Source organism: Otolemur garnettii, unplaced genomic scaffold (genome assembly GCF_000181295.1).
Source record: "Otolemur garnettii isolate 467f Iridium unplaced genomic scaffold, OtoGar3 scaffold00011, whole genome shotgun sequence".
In the NCBI taxonomy this organism is placed as follows: domain Eukaryota; kingdom Metazoa; phylum Chordata; class Mammalia; order Primates; family Galagidae; genus Otolemur; species Otolemur garnettii.
In genome coordinates this window covers 5,096,386-5,112,001 of record NW_003852406.1, presented here as the reverse complement: position 1 = coordinate 5,112,001, position 15,616 = coordinate 5,096,386, and the positions used below count along the sequence as shown (strand labels likewise).

At 40.7% G+C, this 15,616-nt stretch overlaps 1 protein-coding gene across 7 annotated transcripts in view; it reads left to right on the top strand.

Annotated features, from left to right (window-relative positions):
- MYO5A (myosin VA) overlaps nucleotides 1-15,369 on the top strand; it is a 126,861-nt gene extending 111,492 nt beyond the window's left edge. For all 7 annotated transcript variants that reach the window (XM_012801968.2, XM_023510112.1, XM_023510111.1 and 4 more), the window contains 6 exons: nucleotides 2,606-2,695; nucleotides 4,246-4,396; nucleotides 9,014-9,296; nucleotides 11,237-11,411; nucleotides 14,338-14,418; nucleotides 14,680-15,369. In XM_012801968.2, the coding sequence (XP_012657422.1) occupies nucleotides 2,606-2,695; nucleotides 4,246-4,396; nucleotides 9,014-9,296; nucleotides 11,237-11,411; nucleotides 14,338-14,418; nucleotides 14,680-14,832 (933 nt within the window). In that variant the 3' untranslated portion in view covers nucleotides 14,833-15,369. The remainder of the gene's footprint in view (nucleotides 1-2,605; nucleotides 2,696-4,245; nucleotides 4,397-9,013; nucleotides 9,297-11,236; nucleotides 11,412-14,337; nucleotides 14,419-14,679) is intronic.
- The last annotated feature ends 247 nt before the right edge of the window (nucleotides 15,370-15,616 follow it).

Here is a 15,616-nt window from a genome sequence, read left to right as displayed (position 1 = left end):
CTTGAGCCACAGGCGCCAAGCCGAGTTAATTTGTTTAAAGATGTCTTAGCAAAGGCAGAGGTTACTACCGTGTTTCCCCCAAAATAAGACCTACCCCCAAAATAAGCCCTAGCAGGATTTCTATGCATTTGTTAAATATAAGCCCTACCCTGATAATAAGAGCTAGTGATGGGTGTGGCTCTGCGGCGGATCTGCAGAGCCACGCCATGCATTTCTCGGAGAGGAAGACATCCCCTGAAAATAAGCCCGTGTGTCTTCTTGAGAAAAAATATATATAAGACTGTGTCTTATTTTCAAAGAAACACGGTAGTGAGAACAAATGCTGAATTATTTCTGGAATGAAGTCTTCTCCTTAGGTTTTAATCAATTTACTGGTAACTCTTTAGTACAGATGCAATTACAAGGGTCTGGCTGAGGCTATTCTGAAGATCTCCGCATTTTAACTTGTCTTGACATTGGCAGAAACAGTCTAGATAAGTGATTTTGTGATCTGCTGCCACAGACCAGCCTGTAGCTTGCCTTGTCTCCCAATCTGTCTTTGTCAGATCAGCCCGGAGCCTCTATTAGGAACAATTATAATACAGATTTTTAGAAAGGGTAAAGCTATTTGTAGTCAAATCTGTACTTAATCCATAGGATGATTTTCTGTGTTTGAGAATATCACAAAATTTTATTTACTTCCTGGCCATCTTCCTAAATCTGGAAGAATTTATAGCTAAGTCTTTCAGATATTTACCTAAGGGTACTTCAAGATCTGAACTCGGTTATTCTGTCTCAGCTAAAAAGACTAAATTAGGTTTGATAGCCTCTAGGGCTTGTTTTTTGGGGGGGGTGGGGGGGTGGAGGGAGTTTGTTTGATGTTTTTGTTTTTGAGATAAGAGTCTGGGTCTGTCAGCCAGACTAAAGTATAGCAGCCTTGTCACAGTTCACTGTAACCTCAAACTCCTGGTCTCAGTTGATTCTTCTGTCTCAGCCTCCCGTCTCTGGGACCATAGGCATGCACTACCATACTTGGCTAATTTTTCTTTGTTTTTTTTGGTTTTTTTTTTTTATAGAGACAGGGTGTCGCTCTTGTTCAGACAGGTCTTGAACTCGTGACTTCAACTGATCTTCCTGCCTTGGTCTCCCAGAGTGCTGGCATTACAGGCGTGAGCCACTGTACCCAGCCAGGATTTTTTTCCTGAAGTTTTTTTAAGAAAATATTTTCCAAAATTTAAGGACTTTAGTTTAGTTTATTTCGTACTTGCTTGAAGAGTTAAATTTTATTCAATATTTCATAAGAAAAAATGATCTTATGAGAAATCTATCTTTCCTTATGATTTATCCTGCTCCTAGTAGGACTTTAAAGTCACTACCAAGTAGCCAAAGGCAGTCGTTCTCATACTGCTTCTAAAAAGTCAGGTTATTTTGTGACATAGTAGTGGAGTTATTGGAATATATGCTACCAGGCAAAAAAAAAAAAAGGAGTTTCTGAGGTCATTTAATGCTAGGCACCTATTCCAGGTAAACTATTTTAGATAAGTAAACGTTAAGGCAAGGTTTTCTTAAGAGAATGTATAGGCAAACATTGATGTATTTGTGACTTCCCATATCCAAACTGGGATTAGTTCATCCAAATGGTTTAGTTTACAAATTCATCATCTTCCCCAATATGTCTACCATTCAGCCCCTGGGAAACATTCCGAGCCCCGGAGTCTTTTTCAGGCACAATCGTTCTCTCTCTTCTCCTTGCCGCTGTGACCCAGTCCTGGTATAGAGCCAACCAGATTCCCCCTGAGGTACTGCTTAGTGTAGGGCTCCTTCCATCCCATCTGAGTCACTGCTCACTCACAAGACTTTTAATCTAATCTGTGTGAAGTGCATCAAACTCTTTCTCATATTCTTTATTACAAAATTAGTTATTCCCAGGTGGCGCCTGTGGCTCAAAGGAGTAGGGCACTGGCCCCATATACCAGAGGTGGAAGTTCAAACCCAGCCCCGGCCAAAAAAAAAAAAAACAAAAAAAACCCTGCAAAATTATTCCCTTTTGTGCTTTTAGTTCTTTCTGATTCCCTTCATTAACCCGAAGGGAAGTGAGTTTGGGTCAGCCGTGGCTTGGTGAATATTTTTCTGTTTATAGGGATGTCTAAGTTAACATCGACTTAGTTTTCTAATGGTATAAGAAAATGGATACCAAGCGAGGTAATGACCAACCAGTAAACCCAGTGGCTAAAATTCTGTTCGCAGTAATATAAGACTTTACAACCACAATGTGATTTATTTTTATAATTGTTTATAATGATAACTGAAAGAAATGCGCCTTTTTTAAATTTCAGAATATTACAGGGGTACAAAAGTTTCAGTTCCATGAATTGCTTTTTTACAGTTTGGGTCAAACTTATAGATGTACCCATCACCCGGAGAGTGTGCATTGTACCAATTAGGTTTGAGTTTACCCGTCCCCTCTTTCTCTGTCACCTTCTTGGTGCCCATTAATGTTGAATGATTAGCTGTTTAGTAGTGGGTACATTTTTCCAAGAAATGGGGCTTTTGGTATCTGTTCATTTTTTTCCGGGTTGTTATTTCCCTAAGGAAAAGGTAAATTTAGACTTGTTCTCTCTTTCAGAAAAGAGGTGATGATTTTGAAACCGTCTCCTTCTGGCTCTCTAACACATGCCGATTTTTGCACTGTTTGAAGCAGTACAGTGGAGAAGAGGTGAGAAAACCTTCCTTATAAAACCAGCATGCTATACTTTCTCTGGCTTTTTTAAGGAAAATTTTAAAAGCACAAATGTTTAACCTTTTGTTGATTTAGAAACCCAGATTCAGAGGTGGCTTGGAAGTTCATTATTTGATGTTCATTATCTATGAAACAATAAATTGGAGAATGACATAGTTTCTTCCCTGTAAGAGTTTATGTTATGAGAAAGCACAGAAAAATAAAACAAGCATCAGTCAATGAATGGTTACCAGAAATGAAACTTTTTATCAATATGTCAAAGCGAGCTTTCTAAGAACCAGTATCAAAATATTGAACTAACTTATGCCAATAAAGAAGTGTATCAATTTGGGCCTGCCACTGTACATTAAGGTGATCAAGGATAAGATATGAGTAAAGATCATGTTTCTTTTGATTTGTCCAAAAATCTGTATTGCTTTTATTTGTATGGATATGCTCATCAGTTGCTTGATAAAGTTTAATGTATTTCAGAACTACATGAAATATTAATAATTACTATTCAGTAAGGACTGCTGAGTATGTGCCAGATAGCACATACTATAAATAATGTTATATTATTTAATTCTTACAATATCCCTATGAAGTAGGAATTATAGCCCAGTTTTACAGATGACAAACTGAAGCTCAGTGAGGCTCATCAGTTTGTTCACGTCCTCTCAGCCAGAAGGAGCACAGCTGGGGTACTGGTCTGCCTGCCTCTGAGCACCTGTGGCCCTACCCCACTGCCCTCCATACTTCTCCAGCCTTTTCCAGGAGGGCAGCAAAGAAGCTGATCAATAGTGCTTTCTGAGCACCCAGATGCAGAGGACTGTCCCAGAAAATGATGGAAAACACAAAGATGAGCAAGACATAGTCCTTGAGAAGGTGGGACTGTCAGACCAGAATCCTGCAGTGCTGTCATTTACCATGTCCTGTCAGTCCCCACTTATGGACCGTGTCATTAATTAGGTTGTAGGGAGGCAGTCTCTGTAAAAATTGGTCTATCTCAAGAAGATATTATATGCCCTTTGGGTATAATACGAATAAGACTACATATAATGAATTGAAGTTGAGATAAGTACCTTAGATAATTTTGCGTTTGGCAGTAGACATGCTGTTTCATAAGTGAAACATTCATTCACTTTTTTTTTTGGCCGGGGCTGGGTTTGGACCCGCCACCTCCGGCATATGGGGCTGGCGCCCTACTCCTTTGAGCCACAGGCGCTGCCCCATTCATTCACTTTTTTCAGTTAAGTTCTCCCAACTTGTTTCATTGACATTGCTGTTGGGAAGATACATGCTAGATTGCCAGGTTTAGCTATTTACTATTCAAAGGCTCGTAAGAAGGAGGGCTAAGGGAGATATGAGGGAAGCAAGCAAATACACAGCAGCCCTGGAGAGTGACTGTCCTGGCATTTGCGTGTGGGGTGGATGAAACTCCATGGAAAGAGGACAAAGAGCATGAAGGTGCTGATCAAACAGGAGGCAGTTAAAGACAGAAGAGACGCTTTGCTCTGTGTGTCGTTAACTTTGCGTTCTGACTCTAGGGCTTTATGAAGCACAACACGTCTCGCCAGAATGAACACTGCCTCACCAATTTTGACCTGGCTGAGTATCGGCAGGTGCTGAGTGACTTGGCTATTCAGATCTACCAGCAGCTTGTGCGGGTGTTAGAGAACATCCTTCAGCCTATGATCGGTAAGGCCAGGCACTGCTGAGCATGGCAGCCTGCCGGTGTTAGATGCCCATCAATAATAACTACCAGTGGCGCATGTTTGGGGCATATACTTATATAAATACATCAATTCATGTGCATGTATTCATAAACTATTAAGATAGGCTTAAAATTAGCTGAGGAATTCTGGAAACCCAGCCATAGCTAAAGGATACATCAGAATCACTGCTTTGACACAACCGTAACACCAATATCTGGCTCTCTTCCTCTCTCTTAAGATTGGGTTATGCTTGATACCCAGCAGTAGACCTCATACCTTGAATAGTTTTCAAAAACACTTTGAACTTCACACTAAGACACTCCTATACAGGGCTTCCTATGGGCCCAGCTAAAACCAAGGAGGCTTGAGAGGCTTTGCACTTTAACAAGCTGCAGTGAGATGGCCTGGCAGGTAGTGGCAACAAAGACAGGTCCATGGTGAGCTGTACATCTCATGGCCCCTATGGAATTGTTAAAAGCAATTTGGTTTGAAATAGTAGTTTCTGGCCAGGCACAGTGGCTCATAACGATAATTCTAGTACTCTAGGAGGCTGAGGTAGGAGGATCACTTGAGATCAGGAGTTTGAGACCAGTCTGAGCAAGAATGAGACCCCCTTTCAACTAAAAATGGAAAAATTAGGTGGACACCATGGTGTGTGCCTACAGTCCCAGCTATTCAAGAGGCTGAGCCAGGAGGATCACTTGAACCCAGGAGTTTGAGGTTACAGCGAGCTATTATGACTCCATTGCATTCTACCTAAGGCTATAGAACCAGACTGTGTCTCAAAAACATAATAAAATAAAATTAAATAATAAAATAGTAGTTTCTGATTGGCTAAGCAGCTGAGGATATTCAGCTACATGCACTATGTGTGATTTCATGTATCTCTCTCTGTGTGTGCTCTCATTCTCTACACCCAGATATGTTATATATATTTTTTTGAGTCAGAGTCTCACTTTGTCACCCTTGGTTGAGTGCTGTGGCATCATAGCTCACAGCAACCTCAAACTCTTGAGCTCAAGCAATCCTGTTTCCTCAATTTTTCATTTTTAGTAGAGATGGGGTTTCACTCTTTCTCAGGCTGGTCTTAAACTCCTGAGCTCAAACAATCTACCCACCTCAGCTTCCCAGAATGCTGGGATTACACACATGAGCTACCAGACCTGGCCCAGAAATGTTACAATATTTTTTATTTCAAAATATAAAGGAGGTACAAATGTTTTAAGTTATATGGATCATTTTTGTAATAGCTGAGTCCTGGCTATAGGTGTGCCTGTTGTCCAAATAGTGTTCATAGTACCCACTAGGTTGATTTTTATCCCGTTCCCTCCTGCTTCCCCCTAGTCGCTTTCCACTGAGTTTTACTCCCCACTATGCATATGTGTGCTCATCGGTTAGTTCCGATTTAATAGTGAGTACATGTGGGGTTTGCTTTTCCATTCTTGAGATACTTCACTTAGGAGAATGGTCTCTAATTCTACCCAAATTGTTGTGAAAGGTATTAATTCATCTTTTTATGCCTGGGTAGTACTCCATTGTATACATATGCCACATTTTATTAATCCACTAATGAACGATGGATACTTGGACTGATTCCACATCTTTGCAATTGTAAATTGTGCTGCAATAAATACTCCAGTGCAGATATCTTTTTGATGAAAAGTCATCTTTTCTTTTGGGCAAATACCCAGTAGTTAGGTTTACTGGATTAAATGGTAAGTCTGTTTTAAGTTCTTTGAGGAATCTCCATACTGTTTTCCATAGGCTATACTAATTTGCTGTCCCACCAACAGTGTATGAGCGTTCCTTTCTTTCTGCATCCATGTCTGCATCTATTGTTTTTGGACTTTTTAATAAAAGCCATTCTAACTGGGGTAAGGTAATTTGCATTTCCCTGATGATTAGTGGCATTGAGCATTTTTTCACATGTTTATCACCTATTTGTCTTTCTTCTTTTGAGAAGCTGCTGTTCAGGTCTCTTGTTCACTTTTTAATAGGTTTGTTTGGTTTTTTTCCTGGCTGAAATTGCTTGAGTTCTTTGTGAATTTTGATTGTTTGCCCTTTATCAAATGTGTAACTTATGAATATTTTCTTCCATTCTGTAGGTTGTCTGTTTGTTGTTCCCCTAGCTGTGCAGAAGCTTTTTGAGTTTAATCAAATTCCATTTATTTGTTTATTTATTTATTTATTTATGAGACAGAGTCTCAAGCTATCACCCTGGATAGAGTGCTGTGGCATCACAGCTCACAGCAACCTCAAACTCTTGGGCTTAAGTGATTCTTTTGCCTCAGCCTCCCAAGTAGCTGGGACTACAGGCACCTGCCACAATGCCTGGGAATTTTTTTTTTTTTAATTGTAGTTGTCATTGTTGTTTGGCAGGCCTGGGCTGGATTCTAATCTTTCAGCTCCATTGTATGTGACTGTTTCCCTAGCTGCTTGAGCTACAGGCACCAAGCCTCAAATCCCATTTATTAATTTTTCGTGTTACTATGATTGCCATTGGGGTCTTTTTCATAAATTCTTTGTCTAGGCTGATCTAGAAGAGTATTTCCTACATTTTCCTCTAGTATTCTTATGGTTTCATGCCTTAGATCTAAGTCTTTTATTTATCTTGAATTAATTTTTGTGACTGGTGAAAGGTAGGGGTTGTGTTTCATTCTTTTGCATGTAGCTAGCCAGTTTTCCCAGCACCCTTTGTTTTTTTTTTTTTTTTTTTTTTTTTTTTTAGACGGAGCCTCAAGCTATCCCCCTGGGTAGAGTGCCATGGCATCACAGCTCACAGCAACCTCCAACTCCTGGGCTCAAGTGAGTCTCCTGCCTCAGCCTCCCAAGTAGTTGGGACCACAGGTGCCCGCCATAGCACCAGCCATTTTTTTGGTTGCAGCCATCATTGTCGTTTGGCGGGCCCAGGCTGGGGATTCGAACCCGCCAACCTAGGTGTATGTGGCTGGCGCCCCAGCCGCTTGAGCCATAGGCGCCGAGCCCCAGCACCCTTTGTTGAATAGGGCTTCTTTTCCCCAGGATACATTGCTGTCTGCTTTGTCAAAGATTAGTTGGTTCTAGGTAGATGATTTTATATCTGGCTTCTCTAGTCTGTCCCGTTGGTCTATGTCTCTTTTTTGTACCAATGCCATGCTTTGTTACTATAGCCTTGTAGTATGGTTTGAAGTCTGGCAATATAAAGCCTCCAGATTTGTTCTTTTGTTTAAGATTGCATTGGCTATTCAGGCTCTTTTCTGGTTCCAAACAAAGCATGGAATTATTTTTTCTGGAATTGTGAAGTGTGACTTTGGTAATTTGATGGGGATTGCATCTCCTAGTCATTTGACAGCAAAAACAACAACCATTTTGAGTCAATATGAGGTTCTGCGGAAGCTGTATTTAGCACAAGGACGTGGCTTTTGCTCTCCAGGAGCTCCCTGTTGGGGAGTAGGCATCTCAAAAACACTCTAGGGAGGCATAAGCCAAACGCCAAGAGAGCACAGCAGGGGGAGCAGCAGCACCACAGATAAGAGCAGCAAGTCCTGGAGACGGAGGGTAGCCCGACCTCACTGCTGTTGTGGGTTAAGGAAAGGCCCAGCTCTCCAACACTACGCCATTGCCCTCTCCCAAGTCTTCATCCAGACTCTTGTCAGTGTCCTACCTTTCTTACTATTTTGCCTCTGGAGCTCACATATCATGGAAATACTTAACCCTAACCATTACCTACCTCTCTCAAAAACCCACCAAGACACCACACACTTTTGCTATCACAAGGATACTGCTTCTTATATTTAAAAGTATGCCATTAGGATGACTTAATCTCATGGAAAATTTTTGCACTGAAGAATTATTTTGGCCGGGTACAGTGGTTCACACCTAAGATCCTAGCTCTCTGGGAGTCAGAGGCAGGAGGGTCACTTGAAGTCAGGAGTTCCAGACCAGCCTGAGCAAGATTGAGACCCTGTCTCTATAAAAAATGGAAAAATTGGCTCAGCGCCTATGGCTCAAGCAGCTAAGGCGCCAACCACATATACCTGAGCTGGCGGGTTCGAATCCAGCCCGGACCCTCCCAAACAACAATGACAGCTGCAACCAAAAAACAGCCGGGCATTGTGGCAGACGCCTGTAGTCCCAGCTACGTGGGAAGCAGAGGCAGGAGAATCGCTTGAGCCCAGGAGTTGGAGGTTGCTGTGAGCTGTGATGCCACCGCACTCTACCCAGGGCGACAGCTTGAGGCTCTGTCTTTAAAATAAAAAATTAAAAAAAAATGGAAAAATTAACTGGGTGTGGTGGTGGGTGCCGGTAGTCCCAGCTACTCAGAAGGCTGCGGCCTGAGGCTCTCTTGAGCCTGGGAATTTGAGGTTGTTGCAAACTAGGACAATAAGGCACTCTAGTGTGGGCAACAGAGCAATATTCTGTCTCCAAAAAGAAGAAGCAGAAGAAGAAGAATTATTCCTTCATTAAAGTTTAAAATCCAGAAGCCCTTCTTTTGATGAAGTTCCTTTTGCTTCCATTTCAATACTCAGATCATTTTCCTAAGTTGAATGTACGTGTGTATGTGTGCACATGAAATAGGTTTTCTCTCAAATCCTCTCTAACAATCGGAATACTCCTGCAGTCTCAGGCATGCTGGAACACGAAACAATTCAGGGCGTGTCCGGGGTGAAGCCCACGGGGCTAAGAAAGCGAACCTCCAGTATTGCTGACGAGGGCACCTACACGCTGGACTCCATTCTCCGGCAGCTCAATTCCTTCCACTCAGTCATGTGTCAGCACGGCATGGACCCAGAACTGATCAAGCAGGTGGTCAAGCAGATGTTCTACATCGTGGGGGCTATCACCCTGAACAACCTCCTCCTGCGGAAGGACATGTGCTCCTGGAGTAAAGGCATGCAGATCAGGTGAGCAAATGCCAACATCTGTGACAGCTTCTTTTCACTGCCCAGCTGGCCTGCTGGGTTGTGGACAGCTGATGACTTGTTTGCAGTCGGTGCCCTGATGTCTGGCGCCATGCGGCCAAGCAGCAAGGGAGGAGCTGGCACGGAGCCACTCTCTTCCTTGGCTGGATTTCTCCAGATCTCCATCATCGTTGTGGCCTGTCTGTGCCTTGCCAGCAGGGTCTCCACATTGCTTGATTTGCTTGATATGAAATCCTGCTCCACTGTGCAACTAACTTGTTTGAGAGAGTGAAGAAATGATGCAAGAATACACAAAGATGAGATAGCTGTCCCTCTCTTTGTATGTGTATTTTAATTACACAGTAAGAAAATGTAAAATTATTATGAATATTTCTAATGTTTGAGAGCTCTTAGAAATATGTTTTGACAAAATATTTTTGTACCTATGGCAACAAGAGCGAGTCTAATAGATCTTTTACCTACTGACATACTTGAAATATGCCCCCTCTGTATTTTAAGGAAAGCTACATTACATGTCATGCCCAACTATCCTCACCAAGACCTTACTATTATATTAGAATTGATTTTTTTTTTGCAAATATTTTATAACAGCTGGAATATTTGCTAAGACTGGGGTAATGTTCTAATTCAGCCAGACCAGAGGGAAACTCAGACATGGAAGGCAGGTGTAACATGCTTTATTCAGCTGGGGGGCAGCTGGTGAGCTAAGTTACGTGGGAGGTTCACAGCCAGCTAAGTTACACATCACCATCTGTGATCCACAGTCTGCAGTCCGAGCAAGGGAAAGGTCCTGTGCACCTTTGTACCTGGGGAACAAAAGTGGCAACATGCCAAGCAGTAGTTACATGCGCATGACTTCACTGTGCACTGATGGCCCTCTAGGAATACATGGCGCTTTCCCATGGGAAGAAAGCCTAGACAGCTTCATGTTGTCCCACATCCAAGGCCATGGAGAGAAAGCCCAAACACTTTTTCATGTCCCCACACAGGGGGAAAGGATTTCTTCCTACTAAAGTCTTTAGTTAATCTCTGGAAACCTTAGTGTTCTTTTCAGGTTTTGCATTCTCACCCACATCTCGTCATAGTTAACTTTAAGAAGATAATGCTCTCCACTCAGGTAGCAGAATTTAATTATATATAAACTTTGCTTATAAATGTGATGTCATCCACTGTGGTATCATAATGACTTCTGTTTGCCCGATTACTAAGTTCTGATTGGGGTTCACTTACCTCCCTCTTAGTTTGAGAATCACTGTCACTTGGTCGGCCACCTGTGAAACCTCAGCATCTTTGCAGTTTCTTTGTTTCTCTCCCTGTTGGAAGTCTGTCTCCCCCAAGGGCCCCTCTTTCCTTGCTCTCCTTCTGTCCCTGAGCTCTCTTAAGCCTCTATCTCCATCTCCCAGGTGCCTTCCTAAAGAGGCTTGAGCACAAGGCAATCCATGGCAGATCTGGTTATTCAGTTACCTAGTTGAGAGTTTGTTTTACAGGATTAAGAGCACTTGGAGGATCAGGTCTTACCCTGCAGAAGGGACCCATCTCTTGAAATTGTAAGAGAAGCCAGGAAGTGTTATCTGGTCAGCTCACCAGTGAGGACAGAACAATATTAAGTACTCTATTTTGTTCATTAGTAAGTCTTACAACTTTTGCTATTATGCCTTGATAGCTATCTTTCATTAAGAGAATTATATTCTCTTGAATATATCTCTTGAATCTTATGTAATTATGAATATAAACCTCCTGACTCCCTATAATGATAAATTTTTAAGCATAGCTGATGAGATTTAAGAAAATTGAACAAAAATACTGCTTGTCATAGTAACAGAAAATCCTGACAAGGCCACACACACAAAATTAGAACATTTATAACAACATTCAGCAAGGTTGCGTTCTGTCTCTCATTCCCCCTCTCTCCTTTGGCACAGGTATAATGTCAGTCAACTGGAAGAATGGCTACGTGACAAGAATCTGATGAACAGTGGGGCTAAAGAAACTCTGGAACCTCTCATTCAGGCTGCTCAGCTTTTGCAAGTGAAAAAGAAAACAGATGATGATGCAGAAGCTATTTGTTCCATGTGCAATGCTCTAACTACTGCCCAGGTAGAGCCACTTTCCCTATTGTGAAATAACTTAATAGTCATCAAGGATGATCTTTAGGGAAGTAAGAAGTTTTTAGTTACTGGTTGTGTGTGTGAACTGACTTCATCTTGTCAGAGAAAATACATGTCTGTACAGATCTTAAAGGAGATTTTACCAGAAATTAATATATTTTAGTGTGTTTATATTTAATATTCAGCAAATATTTATTGTATTCTTACAGTGTTCTACAGATTGTTGCAAGCACTGAGATACAACCATAAACAAAACAAAATCTCTGCTTTCATGGGAATATACATTTTATAGAGCTTATATTCCATAAAGTAATTTTCCATGTTATTGAATATTTGAATGATTCTTTAGACTTTTGTTTAAGACAAAGAATTCTTGTTCCTTCAATTCAACAAATGACTAATTGAGCTCCCATCTCGAGGCACCTTACTTGTTGCTGGAGGAGATACTTCAGTAAGGAAATAGCTGTCTTCACGGTGCTTCAGTTTAGCAGGGAAGGCAGAGATGGATCCAGCTGACTCTACCCTGGAGTTCTAATAACTTCTATAGTAAGACGTGTAAAGGAAATCCTGAGGGGTGATAACTGTGTTCAGGGATGGACCCATAAGGCTGGGCATTGAATTTAACAAGTGAGAGGATGGGAGGGGCATTTGAGAACTATGGCAACAGCATGAGGCAGAGCACAGGCATAAACACGCCCATTTTTCTTCTGCATTGTTATTTTCTGCGCTGACTCTTGAACTTTCTTACTCTTTATCACATATCTCCTGACATAGCCATCTTTGGTTATGTCCAATGCAGTTAAAACTCTTTTGAGATAATTGGAATCCAGATTTGCAGCTTCTTAATCCTGAATTCATGTTTACATAAGTTTTTGCTAAAAATAAAGCAGAAACACACTACTGAATAATGTTCTTGAGATTTTCCCCCCATTTCTGCCAGGTGTGGAAAGTAAGGATACACGGGAGAAGCTGGAAGAGTCTGCTGTCATCCAGCTTTTAAAGAATATACTTGAACACTTTAATACACTCTGAGCACCTATTTCATAGAGTGAGGTAGATCTATAGTTAAGTTACTTAGCAATTTTTTTTTTTCTTGAGACGGAGCCTCAAGCTATCCCCCTGGGTAGAGTGCTATAGCATCACAGCTCATAGCAACCTCCAACTCCTGGGCTGAAGCGATTCTCCTGCCTCAGCCTCCCAAGTAGCTAGGACTACAGGCGCCCGCCACAACGCCTGGCCATTTTTAGGTTGCAGCCATCATTGTTGTTTGGCAGGCCTGGGCTGGGGATTTGAACCCGCCACCTTAGGTGTATGTGGCTGGCGCCTTAGCCGCTGAGCCACAGGCGCCGAGCCAGTTATTTAGCAATTTTATTTAACAAAGTGGTCCTACTTTTCAACGTTCTAATACTTGCCTCTGAGGGGCTAATCTCTGATTCACTTTATCACTCACAGACCTGATCAAAATGACCACTCTCTAATTCACATCTCTCTGGTGTTTAATTATTCTTTACCTATAGACTAGCACTGTCATGCATTCAATTTTTATTTTTACTTTTTTAAATAAATTTTAATTCAGTAGTCACATGTGGCTATTGTATTGAACTGCATAGCTTAAAAAAAGAAATAGCTTTCTACTTTATATAGATAATGATTTAATTAGAAATGAGATATGACCATTTTACAAAAGAAATTAATTTGAGTTTTTATAAAGACTTTCATAGCCTCTAGTTAATTGGTTAATTTCTTTAAGAGACTTTTGTTGCGGCTCGGCACCCGTTGCACAGTGGTTACAGCACCAGCCACATACACTGAGGCTCGTGGGTTCGAACCCAACCCAGGCCAGCTGAACAACAATGACTACTGCAACGAAAAAAATAGCCGGGTGTTGTGGTGGGTGCCTGTAGTCCCAGCTACTCAGGAAGCTGAGGCAAGAGAATCGCTTAAGCCCAAGAGTTTGAGGTTGCTGTGAGCTGTGACGCAACGGGCAATGGTAGGTACTCTACCAAGGGGGACATAGTGAGACTCTGTTTCAACAAGAACAGCAAAAAAAAAAAAAAAGAAACTTTTGTTGCTATTCATGTTATTCATTTATAGTAACTTATCTTTTATAAAAATCTGATTTTTATAAAAAATTCAAAAATATTCTATTATTTTTAATATGGATAGATATATTTTTATATATTAAGAAAGCAAGTTGCAGAAAATATTAGTAGAATGAATTCCATTTGTATTAAAAAATAAGTAAAATATGGATAGAAGGTAGCTAGAAGGAGACTCAAGACTTGGTTAACAATTTCCACTTTCAGAGACTGAGAGGATAGGAGTGAGGCACTATGATTTTTCTTTTTCTTTTTTTTTTGTTTTATTTTTTTTGAGACAGAGTCTCACTAAGTCATCTTCAGTAGAGTGGTATGGCATCACAGCTCACAGCAACCTCAAAATTCTTGGGCTTAAGTGATTCTCTTGCTTCAGCCTCCCGAGTAGCTGGGACTACAGGTGCCCACCACAATGCCTGGCTATTTTTTGGCTGAAGTTGACATTGTTGCTTAGCAGGTCTGGGCCAAGCTCAAACCTGCCACCCTCAGTATATGTGTCTGGCACCCTACTCACTGAGCTATGAGTGCCAAATCTATTACTTTTCATGTTTTGTTCTTTTGTACTGTTTTAATATTTTTTCTAAATTTATATGGCTTCTTAAAATATTGTACAAATATTACATTAACACATTCTTATAAGAATTTAACTAACAAAAGTAAATGTGCCCTAAGATCAGATCCTTCTTCTCTCTTCTCCCAGCCTACCCCGTGAGTAGAAGTGAAAACCATATGTGCATATCCTTTTCATTTTCCAGGTTATAGGTGCCCAGTATGTAATTGATAATATGCCTAAAACTTTGGTCATTTCATTTCTCACAGATTGTCAAGGTGTTGAATTTGTACACTCCAGTTAACGAGTTTGAAGAAAGAGTCTCGGTATCATTTATTCGTACTATACAGGTAAGTGCTCCTATCTTTTCTTTTCCTTGATTCAACAACAGTCTTTTGAATGGAAAATTAACAATTTATTGAAAGGTAATGTGGTTTTATCTTTTATTATCTTATTTTACTGGTTTGATAACAGTTTATTGGGAAAATGAAGTGATTTTAAACAAAGATAAACATTAGCTAAGAATTTCGGTAGAAATTTTGGCAGAAGAATGTCTTTTAGATTCAAAGAACTAATGCTGCATTTATTTTCTTTCTTCTTAATCTTCTCAGATGCGTTTACGAGACAGGAAAGACTCTCCTCAGCTGCTCATGGATGCTAAACACATCTTTCCTGTCACCTTTCCTTTTAACCCATCCTCCCTCGCACTAGAAACCATCCAGATTCCAGCCAGCCTGGGCCTGGGATTCATCTCACGGGTCTGAAAGTGATGTCCAGGCAAACGTTGACAGTACATTCCTTGCCTGAAATAAGAACCCATTATTCCCAGTGAGCAACTGAAAACACATTTTTAAAGATAAAGTACTGATTATCTCCCAAACAAGAGGTTAGTAACTGGAAATCTCCCCTGAATGCTTTCATCATCTTGGAAACAAAGATAGGCTCCTTTGTGCTGTGTTATCTTTATAGCAACGCTTCATCCATCAGTTAGGTAGCTTGAGTTTACATGCAGGTGAATGATGGAAGGAAGGAAGGGAGGGAGGGAGGAAAGGAGGAGGAAAATGTGTCTTTATCCACCAACATTTATTTTAAATCCTTAACATTGCATTTAAGGGGTATAAAAAACACAAATTATATATGTGAGCTATTGTTAGGAAGGCAGCAAGGAGGAACCTCCTCTGTGCTAAACAGAAGAATTGAAAGAAAAGTCACCATTGCGTACATATCATATCAGCTTAGGAATCAATTATGTTGATATTGTCAAACTGGATCAAAAAATAAACTGGCAATATGTAAAGTAATTGGTCAAGTAACTTCCTTATTTGTGTCACTATAGAGATAGTAAATGACTATTGGTTTGCTATATAGCATAGATGTCCATTTACTGTAGTTTACTGAGCATTTTAAATTGCTGCTGCATATCGTCTTCTTAAAATGTAAGCGATATTCTTATTAGGCACTACAACAATGAGCTTCACTTTTATCAACTCTGTTTACAAGTCAGTCAAATCACAGTTTTAACTGGAGTATATGCAAATATCTACGGAT